Source organism: Coregonus lavaretus (genome assembly GCF_964263955.1).
Source record: "Coregonus lavaretus genome assembly, chromosome: 9".
Lineage (NCBI taxonomy): Eukaryota > Metazoa > Chordata > Actinopteri > Salmoniformes > Salmonidae > Coregonus > Coregonus lavaretus.
The window spans coordinates 29,447,575-29,465,677 of NC_139996.1; the positions used below are offsets into that span (position 1 = coordinate 29,447,575).

At 47.1% G+C, this 18,103-nt stretch overlaps 1 protein-coding gene across 1 annotated transcript in view; it reads right to left on the reverse strand.

The window, feature by feature from the left end:
- frmd5a (FERM domain containing 5a) overlaps window positions 1–18,103 on the reverse strand; it is a gene marked incomplete at both ends in the record, with an annotated part of 130,807 nt that overhangs the window by 11,071 nt on the left and 101,633 nt on the right. The window contains 5 exons of the mRNA XM_084168494.1: window positions 1,136–1,259; window positions 2,266–2,363; window positions 4,632–4,710; window positions 10,718–10,760; window positions 11,759–11,863. Coding sequence (XP_084024620.1) covers window positions 1,136–1,259; window positions 2,266–2,363; window positions 4,632–4,710; window positions 10,718–10,760; window positions 11,759–11,863 — 449 coding nt within the window. The remainder of the gene's footprint in view (window positions 1–1,135; window positions 1,260–2,265; window positions 2,364–4,631; window positions 4,711–10,717; window positions 10,761–11,758; window positions 11,864–18,103) is intronic.

Here is an 18,103-nt window from a genome sequence, read left to right on the forward strand (position 1 = left end):
AACCCTAGGCCTATATGTATTGTCTATTTTTTGTTGAATCCTGGGCTGAATTTAAACATCAGCTATTGATGATTTCCCAACTGCTATATAGGCTTAAATAGCATCATTGATGATATACTGTATGATTGATAAAGTATGGTTACATTTCATTTGCTCTATTGAACATACCCTTTGGAATGACTTCGATAGAAACAGTGAATCTATTAAGTGGAGATTTCTCAACAATCATTCTCAGGATAGCACATTGGCAATAGTCAGTGACAAATAAAGCTAAGCAAGGGCTAAAACCCTGGATGGGAGACCGAAGGGATAGCTGTAGATAGATCTACTCTCCAGTAGGAGGTGCTGCCCAGCCTATTGTTTTTTTCTCCTTACAGTGGATATTATGTTGAAAATCAGACGTTGTTTCAAAGGTAAAAATGCAACATATTTTATACAAGTTTTGTCTACGTTGAAAATTAGTTACCATGATTACATAAGCCTGTGGTTGAAATTTCACCCACAAAACAACAATTTACGCTGATGACTTTTTTCAAATCCAAAAAATGTTCCACATAGATTCCATGTCACAATACGTTGACAAATTACGTTGAAACACCGATGATTTAACCAGTTTGTGCCCAGTGGGGTGTATCATCATTAAGAAACCCTCAGTGATGCTTCATCAGCTAACCTGCTGGCAGAGAAAGTAGTGTGTTTGAGTGTGTGTGTGTGTGTGTGTGCGTTTGCGTGTTTGTATGTGCACACACTACCCTATCTCACTGCATTAGGTGTATTGCACTGCACTCCCTGCCAGACCCTCATAATCATGACTGTACTAATGAAAGGTCGTTTTTGCACTCAAGAAAATCCCACCATCTTGCCTCTGCTCTCTACAACACCCTGAAATGACAGCGGGCCATTAGGCAGTCTACCTGGCTGTTTCTGCTAGTTGCAGGTATTAGAAGGTTTTCCAATTGATTAAACAAATGTTTGAGAAGAGGGTGAAGGAACTAGTTTCCTAGACAATAAGCAATCGCACAATGGTAGTAAGTGCTTTCTCAGTCAAATTGATTCATCTTATAGGTGCAGTGTGTGTGCATAAACATGCACGCATATGTGAGAGGTTAGAGAGAAAAAGTAGATTGGTCCTTACATCAGTTCTGTCTTGTGTATGTCTGAGATTCGTCGCTCCAGCTTCTCTGAATGTTTTGGGAAGAACTGGAATTTAGAACTGTATCCTTCAGGATGCTTCCCAGGGTCATAGTCCCCAATCTCAGCTGGAACACAGTTAATAAAAATGATCTACCATTTCACAGCACCACAGTCAAACCATACATGGTTACATACAGTACATTCAGTAATATATCTGACATCCACAACATCATTCCATACAATAAATCATTTTTAAAAAGTGGATACAGAATCTCAGTTTGCAGTAAATAAATAACTTCAGATGAAGTGTGAACTGTTAAACAATAATTATTAGGGCTAAGGTGAGTATTTACACAGTTCTACACACACACACTACTGGCACCCTGGCCGAGGTGTTGTTGGTTCACAGGCAGCCTGTGCTGTATGTCAGCAGAGCTCTTAATGATGACAGGTTAAACTGGCCCAGAGTTGCTATTGTTTATTTGTGACTTCATGCCACACTGAGCTCCCTCTGACAATTATTTCCCCCAGCGAGCGAGGACGAGGAGGTGACCAGGCAGCCCCTCCTCCTGAACAGAGCCAGTGCGCCTGCCAAGGGACCTGCCTTCTCTTCCTCCTAACACTGCACTTTCTGCGGCCTTTGGCTCGCTCGCCGTACCCCTCAAACATACAGCCTGCCTGCCTCGAGGGTCTACTGCGTGTGAGCTCCATACTTATATAGCTAACGATACTGCTGAGAGCAAGATGCCTGATAATCATGCAGAGGGCCTTACAATCTAGCATGACATCCACATGATTATGCATTCAAAGCATTGATCAGCTGTCCCATCTTTCTTTGTCAGCTATGGTTTTACAGTGTAAATTAGTATGGAGATGCACGTTTTGTCTGCATGAACATTTTAATTTGATGCTTTTTAGTATACAGTAGAGATCAGTCAATACGGAGCTAGGAATCCCTCAGGGCATATAATTTGCGTTACAAACTGATAACTACATCCTTATAAGAAATCCAGGTGTTTTTTCCCCGGCTGGTATTCATCTCTATGGTGGGGTGACTGGCAGAGAAGAAGTCATGTGAAAGTGCAGAGAGTGGGGCAGGCAAATCCAGCCTGTCAGGTCCTGTCACTGTACCTTGCAGGATGAAGGCAGCCAGCATGGCAGCATCCGTCGTCTTACACAGGAGGCGGCCGTGATACAGATCTCTCTTGATCTGCAGGAAGACTAAATATCTGGGACCAGAACAGAGTGGGGGAAGAAGGTCAGAGGTCATGGATCTCAGTCACCGTCTACATAAATGAGATTCATCAATATTACAGGCCACACGTATTTTTAGATCTACTGCAAAAAATATCATGGCAAGACATCGCCACAGATGAATGTTAAAAATGTTTCTTTGAATATGAGTGTTGGGGACAGGGTTTGGTAGGGGATGCCCTGAGGCAAACTGCTGCTATTGTTGATTGACTGTGTTTCTGTTCAAGCCTCCAGATTAGAATCCAGACAAGACCAGAGCATCCCAGAACGCAGCAGCACTGCCTGACAGATACAGCAGCTACACTGGCTGCAGACAGACTAACACCTGGAACAATGCATGTGTTACCAATGGTTACGTCTCCCGAGTGGCGCAGTGGTCTAAGGCGCTGCATCGCAGTGCTAGCTGTGCCACTAGAGATCCTGGTTCGAATCCAGGCTCTGTCGTAGCCGGCCGCGACCGGGAGACCCATGCGACGGCGCACAATTGGCCCAGCGTCGTCCAGGGTAGGGGAGGGAATGGCCGGCAGGGATGTAGCTCAGTTGGTAGAGCATGGTGTTTGCAACGCCAGGGTTGTGGGTTCATTTCCCACGGGGGGCCAGTATGAAAAGAATATATAAAAAAAAATAATGAATGCACTCACTAACTGTAAGTCGCTCTGGATAAGAGCGTCTGCTAAATGACTAAAACGTTACTGTACAGGATTGCCCATTTATTGATTCTGAAAGTGAATGTAACACGCGATAGAAACAGTGGGAGAAACGACCCAACGGACCCCAGATTCCCCTGACACCAACTTCCCACAACCAACACCAAAATGAACCCAGGAGAACCCATGCATGTGAATACTAAGAATATACGTATCCTCGGCTGTAATTTTGCCATCTAGGCCAGCTCCACAACAGCTAAAAGTATGTCACTTAAGGAGCCATAGGTGTTAAAAAAGCAATTTCCCATTCTCTCTTTGGGTGACTCCAGTTAAATGGCTGATGCTGTATGCTTCAATCGTCTGCCCTACATTTATTTTCTCTTTTCATCTGCTTGCCTTTGCCATCTCTGCTGTCGGTAGATTTGGTGAAGGACAGCTGTGAATTTAAATGAATATTTGACCCATCTCTATCCTCTTCCCTGGTCTAGCCATTGTGCCATAATATTCTACAGTATCCGTTCAGTATTTGATTCATGAGGAAACTATATTGAAGAAAACTTCTGTCATTGATTATTTACTCTCCTTTAACCTTCCTCTCTCTGGTATGAGGTGGTCTATCCTGCCCTACCACTCTCATCATATCTCTCACTCTCTAGATTTCTCTTTTCCTCAGCCTTCACTCTCCTTCTCCCCTCCTCCCCATCCATTCATAATTCACACAATTCATTATCTGCACTCTGCATTCATTTCATCACACCTGAGTGTAGACTCCCTGGACGGTAAAGAATATGAGATGTCAAACACCTGATACAAACAGGCTAGGTGTGTGTGCCTCCTTTCAACACATACACACATTGTAACAGACATAAGCAAACACACTCATACTCAATTGCATATGTACTTGCTTCTTTAATGTCATCATCAGGTGGTAGAAATCAGAGTGTATCAGAGGCCCTATTGAGGGCACAGAGAGGCTTTTCTGGGTGACCTCATTGCAGACTGCACAGGGGATGAGAGTCAGGCCAAGAAATGTGCATAAGTGATTCAAATCTGAGCTAGCTGGAAGCTAATCATGTATCATTTAGAGGAGTCTGCTAGCCATCATTGACCCTCAGTCCTCCTCCTTCCCTCAGAAGTCAGCCAGCCAAAGAGACCAACGCAGAACACCGCTACAGAGCCTTGCAATTTAGCAGCCATTCTACTTCAGAGAGCAGGTTCGCTAGCCAGCTTACTTAGGCTTTTTACATACATCTCAACTTCAAACAACACTGTCTTTTTTTAATATTTATTGCACTGTTTTTAGACACAAGGTGCTCTGAAATATTTTATTATGGAGGCCCTTCAATAATGTCTGGAAAAAAATACTGTCTGTGCATTCAGCACGCAAACATTTCTGGAGAAAAAGAAAAGTGTGAAAGAAAGTGATAACAACAGAGGCTGCTTTGAAACTGCTTTTGAAAAGGCAAAAGTTATTGAAGATTTTTATACACAAAGCTTTCATGTCTGCTTTCCCTGACTTCCTCTGTATACTAGAGGAGCCCAGAGGGGAGTGCTTGTTGGCATTTCTCTACTTTGCTGAGAATCCCAAAGTCCTACCTGGTGATTTCCTCTTTGAGAGCAGCGGGGTCAGGGGGGTAAAACTTGACTCTGAGACACATGGTGAACGGCGGCTGGGCTGGGGAACAAAGGCAATGGAGAACCAAATAGTCAGGAACATTTCATGGTCACAGTTCAAATGATTAACTGAAAAAATGCTCTAAATGCACCACCTTGCAAAAGTGTCTAGTATAGTGCTAACCTGACCTGTGTTTGATTCAGACACTATGGAGTTAGAATTTAAAATGGCTAGTCAATTTAAACAACACCCATGAATTAAGCAATCTGTGAAGGGGGCACTGACAAATGAAAATTTGCTTCGATCTTTACTTCATATCATCACACAGTATACAGTAGATTAGGCTAATGGAATCTCACTTAAAGGGTGTCACAAGCCGGGCTAGAACTCCGGTCTCAGATGTGTAGAGCTGGGGGTACTACCCCTTAGCCACAGAGGAGATGTTGTAGGACCCAAATGAAACACCCAAGGCAATACTCCAGGCAAGTAGATTTAATGTTCCAAAACAGGAGGCAAAACAAAACAACTCCACGAGGGGAGAAAAACAAACTAAAGATAACTTCGAACAACTTACTAGGACTGACACGGTGGGACAAAGCAGGAGACACATAGTCAGGACGCAATAACCAAGTGAGAAACAAGGGGAAAACACACAGCTAAAATACTAAAGGGAAAACAAGGCACAGGTGACCTGGATCAAACTAATGAGGACACATGAGGAAGAACAAAGGCAGAGGGGAACACAGCTGACCTCTAGAGGCCAGGAGACAAACAGGAGAAGCAGGAAGCTGACAGGACCCCCTCCTCTAGGAACGACTCCTGACGTTCCTTCCAGAACACCCTGGCCTCAGGGTGCGAAAATCTCGGACCAACCCTGGATCCAGGATGTCCCTGGCTGGAACCCAGGAGCGCTCCTCTGGCCCGTAGCCCTCCCAGTCCACCAGATACTGCAGAGAGTTCTGGACCCTCCGGGAGTCCAGTATCCGGCGGACTGTGTAGGCTGGCTGGCCGTCAATAATCCTGGGAGGTGGCGGGGGTCTGCGTGGGGGGGCAAAGGGAGAAGACAAGACAGGTTTAATAAGTGAAACATGGAAAGTGGGGTTAATACGAAGGGAGCGAGGGAGAACCAAACGATAAGACACAGGGTTAACCTTTCTAGCAATGCGGAAAGGGCCGATGTATCTCTGGGAAAGCTTCTTGGATTCGACCCGGAGGGGCAGGTTCTTAGTGGCCAACCAAACTCTCTGACCAGCTCGGAAACTAGGGGCCGTCCGGCGGTGGCGATTAGCCTGACTTTGGTATCTCTGGGAGGTCCGAAGGAGGGCACGCCTGGCCTTCTTCCAGGTCCGCCTACAGCGTTGGACAAAGCGCTGGGCCGAGGGAACACCAACCTGCGCCTCCTCCTCTGGAAATAATGGAGGGTTGTAACCGAACTGGCATTCGAATGGGGACAATCCGGTGGCTGAGGACTGGAGGGTGTTGTGGGCATATTCAGCCCAAATGATATAGGTGGCCCAAGACGTGGGATTACTGGCCGCCATACACCGCAGGGTGGTCTCCAGATCCTGATTAATCCGTTCTGTTTGGCCATTAGACTCTGGATGGAACCCCGACGATAGGCTGGCTGTGGCCCCAACAAGCCTGCAGAAGGCCCCCCAAAACCGGGACGAGAATTGGGGACCTCGGTCAGAGACCACGTCCAGGGGAATACCAAATATCCGGAAGACATGGTTCATGAGGAGCTCAGCAGTCTCCTTAGCCGAGGGCAGCTTGGGCAGGGGGATAAACCGGGCAGCCTTAGAGAACCGGTCTACCACCACTAGGATGACGGTGTTGCCCTGGGATAGAGGAAGTCCCGTAACAAAGTCCAGAGAAAGGTGTGACCATGGCCTTCGAGGAACAGGTAAGGGATGGAGCAGTCCCTGGGGTCGCTGGCGTGTCGACTTTCCCTGGTTGCACACAGGGCAGGCCTCAACATAGACCTGCACGTCCTTCTTGATGGACGGCCACCAAAACCGCCGTCGGAGGAACTCCAGTGTGCGAGCACTGCCTGGATGGCATGTCAAGGGCGACTCATGACCCCACTGCAAGACGCGGGCCCGAACAGAGAGAGGAACGTACAGGCGACCGGCAGGACCACCGCCTGGATCGGGCTCCTGGACAAGAGCTTCTCGTACCCCTCTTTCTAGTTCCCACTGAAGAGGTGCGACGATCCTAGACCTCGGAATAATCGATGCCAAGGGCTTCTCTTGTACCTCGGGAGAGTAGACTCGAGACAGAGCATCCGGCTTGACGTTCTTGGTGCCAGGTCGGTAAGTCAGGAGGAACTGGAATCGATTGAAAAAAAGAGACCATCGTGCTTGCCGAGGGTTCATCCGCTTAGCCTGTTGGAGATATTCCAGGTTCTTGTGGTCTGTGAGAACCTGGAAAGGGTGCTGAGCCCCCTCAAGCCAATGGCGCCACTCCTCCAAGGCCAGTTTTACCGCAAGCAACTCTAGATCCCCCACGTGGTAGTTGCGCTCGGCCTCAGACAGGCGGCGAGACATGAAGGCACAAGGGTGTAATCTCCCATCCGCACCCCTCTGTGACAGGACGGCTCCTACCCCCACTTCTGAGGCGTCCACCTCCACCACGAAAGGTCTTTCTGGGTCAGGGGTCACCAGAATCGGAGCAGAAGTGAAGCGGCGCTTGAGATCCTCGAAGGCCCCTGCTGCTTCCGGACCCCAGTGAATCTTGGTCCCTCCTCCCTTGGTAAGCGTCGTCAAGGGGGCTACCACCGAGCTGAAATTCTTGATGAACTTCCGATAGAAGTTAGAAAAGCCAATGAACCGTTGAACCTCCTTGACCGTGGCAGGTGTGGGCCAATCGTGGACCGCCTTGACCTTCTTGGGATCCATCTCTAGGTGCCCGGGAGTGACAATAAACCAGAGAAACTGAGTCTGAGAAACATGAAATTCACACTTCTCAGGCTTAACGTAGAGGTGATTGTCAAGGAGCCTCTGGAGAACCCGGCTAACATGCCCCTCATGCTCCTTCAGTGACCTCGAGAAGATGAGGATATCGTCCAGGTACACGAAGACGAACAGATTAAGCATATCCCGGAGAACATCATTAATCAGGGCTTGGAATACTGCGGGGGCATTGGTGAGCCCGAACGGCATCACCCGATATTCATAGTGCCCCGTGGGCGTGTTGAACGCCGTCTTCCATTCGTCTCCTGGCCGGATCCGCACGAGATGGTAAGCATTGCGGAGATCCAGCTTAGTAAAAATGGAAGCCCCTTGAAGCAGCTCAAAAGCAGTGGCCATGAGAGGAAGGGGGTATCGATTCCGAACCGTGATCTTGTTGAGTCCCCGGTAATCAATACAAGGCCTAAGACCCCCGTCTTTCTTTTCAACAAAAAAGAAGCCCGCCCCAGCCGGGGAAGTAGAGGCATAGATGAGGCCGGCTGCCAAGGACTCCTTAATGTAGGTGTCCATAGCTGCGTGCTCGGGGGAGGACAAGGAAAAGATCCGACCTCTAGGAGGGCAGCACCCAGGGAGTAGATCAATGGCACAGTCATACGTGCGATGAGGCGGTAAGGCAGTAGCCCGGGCCTTGCTGAACACTGCCTTGAACCGATGGTAAACACTGGGGACTCGGGAGACGTCAACAGACTCTTGAAACTGGGTACTAGGGGCTGAGGGACTCTGAAGCATGCAGGTGAGTTGGCAAGTGGGACCCCAGCTTAGAATAGTGCCAGTAGGCCAGTCGATCTGGGGATTATGTCTGCATAGCCAAGGGTGACCCAGGATAATAGGATACTCGGGAGAGTCAATGAGATAGAAGGTCTCCTCCTGCTGGTGTTGAGAGATGGTAAGTCGCAGGGACTGAGTCGCCTCAGTAACCTTTCCTGGTTCCAGAGGTCTGCCATCTAAGGCTGTAACTGCCTGGGGTTGAGGAAGTAGTTGGGTAGGGATCTTAAGTTCCTTCGCCAAGGTTACATCCATAAAATCACCTGCGGCACCGGAATCGATCATAGCCTGGACCCGATGCTGGTGGCCCTCCCAGGACAGAGTGGCTGGAATAGCTAGGACCGCGTTAGTAGGAGGAGCTCTAATCTTCCCCATCACAACCCTCCTGTAGCTGGGCGGGGACAGGCGTTTCCCGAAAGCTCGGGGCAAGTGGAGCGGAAGTGGCCGGCAACCCCGCAGTAGAGGCACCGACGCTCCCTCATGCGACGTTCCCTTTCGTTGGGAGAAAGCCTGGAACGGCCTAACTGCATGCTCTCCGGGGAATCCTGGGGCAGTTCAGGAGCCGGGGCAGCTCTGAATGACGGAGTCCAAACAGGAGAAACAGAGCTGCTCAGAGGAACTTGGGACTGAGACACCTGACGGCGAGCCGTTCTCCGCTCTCTTAGACGATTGTCCAGGCGGATGGCCAAGGCTATGAGGGACTCGAGATCTCCAGCTGGTTCTCGGGTGGCTAACTCATCTTGAAGGGGCTCAGATAACCCTCCCTGAAAGCAGACCCTCAGCGCTTCATCATTCCATCCGCTCCTTGCTGCTATGGTCCGGAAATCAATGGCAAAATCTGCCGTGTTTCGGGAGCCCTGACGGAGAGACAGTAGGCGCTTGGAAGCCTCCCGCCCACTGACAGGATGATCGAACACCCGCTTGAACTCTTCTACAAATGCAGCGTGGGAGTCACAACAGGCCTCCTGGGACTGCCACACCGCAGAAGCCCAGGCGAGCGCCTTTTCTGAAAGAAGGGTAATGATGTAGGCAATCTTGGAACGGTCTGTGGGAAAACTTGAGGGTTGGAGCTCGAAGGTGAGGGAGCATTGGGTGAGGAAACCCTGGCAAGAGCTTGGATCCCCAGAAAAGGGCTTGGGAGGTGGTAGTCGGGGCTCCGCCAACCGAGAAGGCCTGTCGTCACTGGGGGGTGACCTGGGGGAAGGGAGAGGACCAGGGAGGCGTTCAAAGAGCTGGCGAAGGGCACTCATCATTTCGGCCAAGAGTTGAGAATGACTAGCCATCAGCTCCTCTTGTCGGCTGAGAACGGCTTCATGGCGCTGGAAAGAAGCCTCATGTCGAGTGATCACCGCCAACAGGTCCTGGGAACTGAGTGTTTCTGGGTCCATGATTGTCTTGGTTATTCTGTCACAAGCCGGGCTAGAACTCCGGTCTCAGATGTGTAGAGCTGGGGGTACTACCCCTTAGCCACAGAGGAGATGTTGTAGGACCCAAATGAAACACCCAAGGCAATACTCCAGGCAAGTAGATTTAATGTTCCAAAACAGGAGGCAAAACAAAACAACTCCACGAGGGGAGAAAAACAAACTAAAGATAACTTCGAACAACTTACTAGGACTGACACGGTGGGACAAAGCAGGAGACACATAGTCAGGACGCAATAACCAAGTGAGAAACAAGGGGAAAACACACAGCTAAAATACTAAAGGGAAAACAAGGCACAGGTGACCTGGATCAAACTAATGAGGACACATGAGGAAGAACAAAGGCAGAGGGGAACACAGCTGACCTCTAGAGGCCAGGAGACAAACAGGAGAAGCAGGAAGCTGACAAAGGGAAAATCATTTTGCATCATCATGATGATGTGGCCGATGACACTTTGCTTCTTGAAAGTACAATATCTTGAAAACTTGACTGTTGACATGAAAAACATGTTGGGACTATATCAACAGTGGACTAATGAAAATAAAATAAAAAAATAGATAGATGTTGACTGAATTTTCCCTTTAAGCTCTGTATCCACAATTAGGGAGACACAGTTCATGATGATTTGCAAAGACAAGAGAGTGGGTGAGAGACTTTTTGTGTGGATTATCTTCTGCTAGGATTTATGTGAGTTTTCATGAGGTTCATACAGTTCTGTCCTTACTGTCAAATGGAGAATCTTGATCTATTGAAATCCTAATACAGTAACTTCCTACCATTTGTATTCAAATGCACATTCATTAGTCAAATTAGATTATGCATCATTAGAGATGCCATGGTGATGATAACTATAATTGCTCAATTAGCAGAATGATCATAGCGTGAAGAGGAAGACACTAAATACTTACATTTCATCTGCTTGGCAATACACTTTGTGACCTCCAACCAATGCTGCATCAACAACAAAAAGACATATGATCAAAGTGTGACAAAAGTGAAACATGTCTGAAAATCCTGCTACAACGCTGAAACCAATCTCATATCACTCTACATCGCTCTACGAAGCAGGTTAAATGCAATAGACAGGAATGACAGTTCACTGAAAGACATGTGAAAGCCTGTGTTATGTCATGTCAGCTTCACGCCTAAAACACACTGACATCTCTCTGTTCAGATCCAACATCCATCTCTAATCTGACAAGAATCATAATTCATGCTATTAGTTCCTGATTTGTATAATTAAATCATCATCATCATACTGAAGCAAATTGAACAGTAAGGGCATACAGAGATAACCGCTCTCTCTATAAATGACAGTAATGGATGGTCTTTCAAATTATAATACTACACCACCAGTATGCCTGGGCCTGCCTAGACAGGCAGACAGGCAGACAGGCAGGCAGACAGGCAGACAGGCAGGCAGGCAGGCAGGCAGACAGGCAGGCAGACAGGCAGGCAGACAGGCAGGCACTGTGCTGTGGCAGTGCTCTCTAGGCTCATTTCTGAAGGTAACTCTGGTTTTGCCAGTATATCAGGCCCTGATTCATCCCCCGTCCTTCTGGGAACATTCACTCCATCAATTCCCTCTCTACGCCAACCCCTCACTACAACAACAACTACTGAAATAGCCCTGAGTGGCAGCATAGGAAATGCAGGATCAGCAGGACTTGTCTTGTCTCTGTGGCTAAAACACACACTCTGAGCACATGTTAATTCTTTATGAATCAAGCAGTGCAGCTACAAGCCATCTCTGAGAGAAAGTAATAACCCTCTGTCCTCTGCTGCTGCTGATGAGGATGATTGTATGAGTGTCTCTCTAAAAGCGTGTGTTATGAAATAAATATAATAACATAAATCTTAAATCTGGCCCTGTATCTCTTTGAACTGTCACCTCTACTGCAGTATGCTTTATCCAACACAGACACACACACACACACACACACACTCACCCGCTGCTTGTCTGGGTCCACATATCTGATGCCAAAGTAGTCCTTCTCCAGCAGATTCAGGTGGTGGCAGATGAGGTCGAACAGATACTGTCCTTTAGCATCCCGCTACAACAGAAGGGGAAAACAATAACATGAGAAACTCACAGCGAACATAAGAAAGACCACAACAAACAATTGTTAGCAGGCAATTTTGAGGAAATATCCCCACTTATAGGGAACAAGTGGTCCGGCCCAGCCCAGGAACTAAACAACTCCATGAGTACATGAGGGAGAACCACTGCCAAAGTTTGAGAATGTGAGATTGAGGGAAAGAGGGAGGTAATTACTGATAGCAGAATGTGCTTCATATTTTCCAGACCCTGTGGAGATATCTAAGATTCATCCAATATTAAAAACAGCCACCACAGCCATCTGCAGCCAGTCTGGGCCAGAAGCCCTCCATTGCTAAAGCACAATGAGAGAGTGGATTAAGTGTGCTGAGATCTGGATGGATTAGACTGACATTTGTTCAGGGACAGGAAAGGGAGATGACTCAGGGACGGGGAGGGTGATATGATACTGAGTCTTGAAGACTATGATAACCAACTAACGCACATCAAGTATCACACAGTATAAGTATGATGATTTAAAGGCATTCATGATGTTTGAAGGGATTTAAAGGCATTAGTAGGAGATCAAAGAGAAGGTCACTCGCTGGGCACAAATTGGTGAATCAACGTTGTTTCCACATCATTTCAATCCCCCAAAATCTATGTGATGACGTTGAATCAACGTGAAAAACTGATTAGATTTGAAAAAAAGTAATTCAGTCTTCCATGACATGGTGACATTTTTGGTTGATTTTGAATTTGAATTCACGTTAGTTGACAACTCAACCATAAGTAAATTAAAACTAGACATTGAACTGATGTCTGTGCCCAGTTGTAAGACATTGAAGGAGAGGATAGAAGAGGACAGGAGACTCTGCCCACCTGCACAAGCCTTTCCCCTCCCTCTCTGACACACCGCTGAAAGACCTATCCAGCTCCCAGCACTGATCACCATTTGAAATGTCACTCAGACCAACATGTTTTCATTAATAATATCCACACTCTCTGAATTATTCCAGAAAGATAAGTTATTTGAATTTCCAACAAACGTTGCACACCACCATAATAAATTATATTTCCTTCAGGCTTTTGTGAGGGCTGCTGGTATTAGCTTAAGCACACACCAGGGATGATTACAGCTCATTGGAACAGGGTGGTGATCCATTCAGCAGGCAGGCAACTAATACATCTCTCTACCTAGCCTATAACCTAGGAGTTGTATACAGCAGGCTCAGCCAGGCTGTCAGCTTAACACTGTCAGTCATCTAACTCTCGTCTAGAGGAATGGCACTGGTCCTGTGATGAGCATGTGTACTGGAACTGGGTGGACTAGATTTCTGACACACTGGCACTGTGTTTCAATACCCTCCTCCGATACTGTATATTTTTAGTGTAGTTGTATCCTCACAGATTACTATACAACATTTACATTTTAGTAATTTAGCAGACGCTCTTATCCAGAGCGATTAGGGTTAGAATATCATGAATAAGTAACAATGTAATAAAAGTCATCTTTGAAGTGTCACGATCGTCTGGGTAAGGAGTAGTAGACCAAGGCGCAGCGTGTGAAAGAAACATGACTTTATTTAATTAAAGTTTCTAAATACAAACAAAACACGACTCGTGAAGTCCAACGGTTAACATACCGACACGGAACAAAAACCCACAACACCCAAGAGAAAACACACAGTTTAAATATGGCTCCCAATCAGAGACAACCAGCCGACAGCTGACACTCGTTGCCTCTGATTAGGAGTCACACATGCAAACATAGACAACCTAGAACACCCAACATAGAAAATGAACACATAGAATGCACACACCCTGGCTCAACATATAGAGTCCCAGAGCCAGGGTGTGACAGTACCCCCCCCTAAAGGCGCGGACTGCGACCGCGCCTCAACAAAACCCCAAACAGGGGAGGGCTGGGTGGGCATTCCTCCTCGGAGGCGGCTCCGGCTCCGGCCTTGACCACCACCCCTCCATAATTCCCCCGTAGCGCCCCTGGTCCGGTCTGACCCCGCTGGCTGGATCTGGACTGGACATTGACGGAGCGGATTGCTTACGCTCCGTTGTGGAGCAGCTGACCGGTCTTACCAGGCTGACGACTCGCCCCCCGGGCTTGGTGCGAGTAGCAGGAACGGGCTGAACCAGGCTGACGACTCGCACCCCTGGCTTGGTGCGAGTGGCAGGAACGGGCTGGACCAGGCTGACGACGCACACCGTAGGCTTGGTGCGTGGAGCAGGGACAGGCCGGGCTGGCGACGCACCCCGTAGGCTTGGTGCGTGGAGCAGGGACAGGCCGAACCGGGCTGTGGAGACGGATAGGAGACCTGGAGTGAAGAGCGGCCACCACCCGTCCTGGCTGAATGCCTACCCTCACACACTCTGTGTGAGGCATCCGCACAGGACGTACAGGGCGGTGTACCCCTGGCCTGGTGGCCTCCTGGATTCGCCCCATCTTTGCCTCCGTCAGCCCCTTCGTCCATGCCGTGTGCCCCCCCCTAAAAATTTCTTGGGGTTGCCTCTCGACCCTCCGACGCTGCTCCCACGTCCAGGTTGCCTGTTCCTGGACACGCTGCTTGGTCCTGGTATGGTGGGTTTTTCTGTCACGATCGTCTGGGTAAGGAGTAGTAGACCAAGGCGCAGCGTGTGAAAGAAACATGACTTTATTTAATTAAAGTTTCTAAATACAAACAAAACACGACTCGTGAAGTCCAACGGTTAACATACCGACACGGAACAAAAACCCACAACACCCAAGAGAAAACACACAGTTTAAATATGGCTCCCAATCAGAGACAACCAGCCGACAGCTGACACTCGTTGCCTCTGATTGGGAGTCACACATGCAAACATAGACATAGACAACCTAGAACACCCAACATAGAAAATGAACACATATAATGCACACACCCTGGCTCAACATATAGAGTCCCAGAGCCAGGGTGTGACATGAAGCAATGCTATAAAATAAAATCAATGCAATAAATAAATAAAATGTGAATGGTCTGTTTAATTTTTTTTAAATATATGTATTGGTCACATACACATATTTTGCAGATGTTAACGCAGGTGCAGCGAAATGCTTATGTTCCTAACAGTGCAGTATACCTAACAATTCAAAACAATACACACAAATCCAAATTTTTTTGAAATTAAGAAATATCAAAACGAACAATGTCAGAGTCCAGAATATAAATATACTGTGTGTGTGTGTGTGTATGTGTATACAGTGGGGAAAAAAAGTATTTAGTCAGCCACCAATTGTGCAAGTTCTCCCACTTAAAAAGATGAGAGAGGCCTGTAAGTTTCATCATAGGTACACGTCAACAATGACAGACAAATTTAGAAAAAAAAATCCAGAAAATCACATTGTAGGATTTTTAATGAATTTATTTGCAAATTATGGTGGAAAATAAGTATTTGGTCACCTACAAACAAGCAAGATTTCTGGCTCTCACAGACCTGTAACTTCTTCTTTAAGAGGCTCCTCTGTCCTCCACTCGTTACCTGTATTAATGGCACCTGTTTGAACTTGTTATCAGTATAAAAGACCTGTCCACAACCTCAAACAGTCACACTCCAAACTCCACTATGGCCAAGACCAAAGAGCTGACAAAGGACACCAGAAACAAAATTGTAGACCTGCACCAGGCTGGGAAGACTGAATCTGCAATAGGTAAGCAGCTTGGTTTGAAGAAATCAACTGTGGGAGCAATTTTTAGGAAATGGAAGACATACAAGACCACTGATAATCTCCCTCGATCTGGGGCTCCACGCAAGATCTCACCCTGTGGGGTCAAAATGATCACAAGAACGGTGAGCAAAAATCCCAGAACCACACGGGGGGACCTAGTGAATGACCTGCAGAGAGCTGGGACCAAAGTAACAAAGCCTACCATCAGTAACACACTACGCCGCCAGGGACTCAAATCCTGCAGTGCAAGACGTGTCCCCCTGCTTAAGCAAGTACATGTCCAGGCCCGTCTGAAGTTTGCTAGAGTGCATTTGGATGATCCAGAAGAGGATTGGGAGAATGTCATATGGTCAGATGAAACCAAAATAGAACTTTTTGGTAAAAACTCAACTCGTCTTGTTTGGAGGACAAAGAATGCTGAGTTGCATCCAAAGAACACCATACCTACTGTGAAGCATGGGGGTGGAAACATCATGCTTTGGGGCTGTTTTTCTGCAAAGGGACCAGGACGACTGATCCGTGTAAAGGAAAGAATGAATGGGGCCATGTATCGTGAAATTTTGAGTGAAAACCTCCTTCCATCAGCAAGGGCATTGAAGATGAAACGTGGCTGGGTCTTTCAGCATGACAATGATCCCAAACACACCGCCCGGGCAACGAAGGAGTGGCTTCGTAAGAAGCATTTCAAGGTCCTGGAGTGGCCTAGCCAGTCTCCAGATCTCAACCCCATAGAAAATCTTTGGAGGGAGTTGAAAGTCCGTGTTGCCCAGTGACAGCCCCAAAACATCACTGCTCTAGAGGAGATCTGCATGGAGGAATGGGCCAAAATACCAGCAACAGTGTGTGAAAACCTTGTGAAGACTTACAGAAAACGTTTGACCTGTGTCATTGCCAACAAAGGGTATATAACAAAGTATTGAGAAACTTTTGTTATTGACCAAATACTTATTTTCCACCATAATTTGCAAATAAATTCATTAAAAATCCTACAATGTGATTTTCTGGAAAAAAAATTCTCATTTTGTCTGTCATAGTTGACGTGTACCTATGATGAAAATTACAGGCCTCTCTCATCTTTTTAAGTGGGAGAACTTGCACAATTGGTGGCTGACTAAATACTTTTTTCCCCACTGTATATATATATATATATATATATATATATATATATATATATATATATATATATATACACACACACACACACACACATATATACAGTGGGGAGAACAAGTATTTGATACACTGCCGATTTTGCAGGTTTTCCTACTTACAAAGCATGTAGAGGTCTGTAATTTTTTATCATAGGTACACATCAACTGTGAGAGACGGAATCTAAAACAAAAATCAAGAAAATCACATTGTATGATTTTTAAGTAATTAATTTGCATTTTATTGCGTGACATAAGTATTTGATCACCTACCAACCAGTAAGAATTCCGGCTCTCACAGACCTGTTAGTTTTTCTTTAAGAAGCCCTCCTGTTCTCCACTCATTACCTGTATTAACTGCAACTGTTTGAACTCATTACCTGTATAAAAGACACCTGTCCACACACTCAATCAAACAGACTCCAACCTCTCCACAATGGCCAAGACCAGAGAGCTGTGTAAGGATATCAGGGATAAAATTGTAGACCTGCACAAGGCTGGGATGGGCTACAGGACAATAGGCAAGCAGCTTAGTGAGAAGGCAACAACTGTTGGCGCAATTATTAGAAAATGGAAGAAGTTCAAGATGACGGTCAATCACCCTCGGTCTGGGGCTCCATGCAAGATCTCACCTCGTGGGGCATCAATGATCATGAGGAAGGTGAGGGATCAGCCCAGAACTACACGGCAGGACCTGGTCAATGACCTGAAGAGAGCTGGGACCACAGTCTCAAAGAAAACCATTAGTAACACACTACGCCATCATGGATTAAAATCCTGCAGTGCACGCAAGGTCCCCCTGCTCAAGCCAGCGCATGTCCAGGCCCGTCTGAAGTTTGCCAATGACCATCTGGATGATCCAGAGGAGGAATGGGAGAAGGTCATGTGGTCTGATGAGACAAAAATAGAGCTTTTTGGTCTAAACTCCACTCGCCGTGTTTGGAGGAAGAAGAAGGATGAGTACAACCCCAAGAACACCATCCCAACCGTGAAGCATGCAGGTGGAAACATCATTCTTTGGGGATGCTTTTCTGCAAAGGGGACAGGACGACTGCACCGTATTGAGGGGAGGATGGATGGGGCCATGTATCGCGAGATCTTGGCCAACAACCTCCTTCCCTCAGTAAGAGCATTGAAGATGGGTCGTGGCTGGGTCTTGCAGCATGACAACGACCCGAAACACACAGCCAGGGCAACTAAGGAGTGGCTCCGTAAGAAGCATCTCAAGGTCCTGGAGTGGCATAGCCAGTCTCCAGACTTGAACCCAATAGAAAATCTTTGGAGGGAGCTGAAAGTCCGAATTTCCCAGCAACAGCCCCGAAACCTGAAGGATCTGGAGAAGGTCTGTATGGAGGAGTGGGCCAAAATCCCTGCTGCAGTGTGTGCAAACCTGGTCAAGACCTACAGG